We start from the raw sequence: 2,007 nt of genomic DNA, 5'->3' as shown, positions 1-2,007 counted from the left end.
CAAAATATAGCGTTACACATGATCACACGAGGAAAGACTGCTATATCATGACAGTCCTATGCTCGCTGACATATCTGTAGATTATACTTTTATTGCACAGCATTGCTACATGGTACCAAGTATGTCATCTACTAGTATATATCATTTTATAGAAGAGATTGAACACGTGTAGTCTGGTGTGTTGTGTGGTTGGTGGGTCGTTTGTCTGCGTTAGTAGTTCCTAGGTTTGATGTTTTGGTTTACATGTGCATGAGCATGAGATGGTGCAATGGTGTAGTTTTATTTCTATCTGCTGTTGTCTGTTGTTTGAAGAAACGTGAACGATATAGATCTTTTTGGGATAGGTGAGTGGCCCTGAAAAGGGCCGGGGTTGTCGATCTTGTTCGGATCCTCCTTACGCACGCTCCCCACGGATGCGACGGGCGAGCTGAATGTCCTTGGGCATGATGGTCACACGCTTGGCGTGGATGGCGCACAGGTTGGTGTCCTCGAAGAGACCCACCAGGTAGGCCTCGCTGGCTTCCTGCAGGGCCATGACCGCCGAGCTCTGGAAGCGCAGGTCGGTCTTGAAGTCTTGGGCGATCTCTCGCACCAGGCACTGGAAGGGCAGCTTGCGGATGAGCAACTCCGTCGACTTCTGGTAGCGGCGGATCTCTCGCAGGGCCACGGTGCCGGGCCTGTACCGGTGAGGCTTCTTCACGCCGCCAGTAGCCGGCGCGCTCTTGCGGGCAGCCTTCGTGGCCAGCTGCTTCCTCTGTTTGTTTACTATAAAAACACTGTGGGGCACGCCAAGCCATTCATAATCAGGCTACTTTATCAAGAACTACGCCGCACTACTTTGTGCCCGGACTACTTTTGACTACGGGGTTCAACTAGGGTTCAACCATACACGAGGGCCTGCATGGGGGTGTAGTGTTACACTGTTGTTACTTAATTGCATTACATGATGAGGTACATGATCCTTCCTAACCGACTGTAGATGTCGGCTTCCTGTGGGGCACTCACCTCTCACCTGATTCAACTTTTGGTGACCGTACAAATTACTACAATGCCCTTCGAGACCGGGCCCGACATCTTGGTCGGAGGCCGCGGCAGGGTTTGGCCAAGAAGGTTCACTTTTTGGCGACGTCTCAGGGAGGAGCCTAATGGTACAGTAATGTGTACAGTTTGCAAGAATTCTAGGAATATTACAGGCATTTTGTCCACAGGCATGGAACAGATACCAAGTCCAACAGGAAAATTTTGAAATTTGAACCCTCTTAAACTAAGCCTGGGTGCCATCGGATTTGTAATGTTGCCAAAAGCTGGTTTCTTTTGGTTGCGACATTTCTACCTCCATGGTGGTGATTATACAGGTATCCAAAGAAAATTGCATATTCATATACAACTATATTTGCAAATTCATATCTTCCCACATTAACAATAAAAAACAAAATATGTACACATGACGAAAGCATGTATTACACGAACTGTAGTTTTTATGACGTTATTAGTACTATCATGTAATAAGATATCGTTTTGTACTGTTTTAATGTGAACTTTTAACGTATACATGTACGTTATGTACGTTATATCACCAAAAAGATAACACACTCCAGAAAGTTCCTAACTCATTTATTGAAATATATGACTGGAATTGATAATCATGTTTCCACTGAATCAAAACCATTTGTACAATGATTGAATTTTTTTGTACCAAAGTTGTTTGAGTGAGAAATGAATGTTGTAATAGTTGGCAATAAAGTTAGCACAATATAGGTATCATTTCTTGTTGAAGGCTTATGAGAAGGTTTATGAATTGAATATTTGAAAATGTCGGAATCTTGTTTCTTGGGCCGCCTTGTTTTCGCGCTATCATATTAGATTTGAAGTTTGCGGAGGATGTCATCCATAAAATTTACCTGCTGTTGCCTAAATTGAATTAATAAGCATGCGACGCCGATATGTACTTTTGACATTGACAAACTACCTTTGCGAGTTTGCCCACTTTTAGGGCCATGCTGTTTG

The 2,007-nt window shown here is 44.1% G+C and overlaps 1 protein-coding gene across 1 annotated transcript; it reads right to left on the bottom strand.

Annotated features, from left to right (window-relative positions):
* Window positions 1–299: 299 nt before the first annotated feature.
* On the bottom strand, window positions 300–1,074 carry LOC109466912 (histone H3.3-like). Its single transcript, XM_019764779.1, has 2 exons — window positions 1,038–1,074; window positions 300–765 (listed from the first exon to the last, which is right to left on the bottom strand). The coding sequence occupies exons 1-2, from the start codon at window positions 1,072–1,074 to the stop codon at window positions 395–397; spliced, it is 408 nt and encodes a 135-aa protein (XP_019620338.1). The 3' UTR covers window positions 300–394.
* Window positions 1,075–2,007: the final 933 nt, after the last annotated feature.

The sequence above is a fragment of the Branchiostoma belcheri genome, unplaced genomic scaffold, assembly GCF_001625305.1.
Source record: "Branchiostoma belcheri isolate BF01 breed outbred unplaced genomic scaffold, Haploidv18h27 scaffold171, whole genome shotgun sequence".
Taxonomy (NCBI): domain Eukaryota; kingdom Metazoa; phylum Chordata; class Leptocardii; order Amphioxiformes; family Branchiostomatidae; genus Branchiostoma; species Branchiostoma belcheri.
This window is presented reverse-complemented; position numbering and strand designations above follow the sequence as displayed.

Bases quoted from the DNA above. Each gene is read 5' to 3' on its own strand.
- LOC109466912 (XM_019764779.1), bottom strand. From the start codon at position 1,074: ATGTCGGGCCCGGTCTCGAAGGGCATTGTAGTAATTT. The intron at 766-1,037 runs GTACGGTCACCA...GTGTTTTTATAG, and splicing joins GAAGGGCATTGTAGTAATTT to TAAACAAACAGAGGAAGCAG.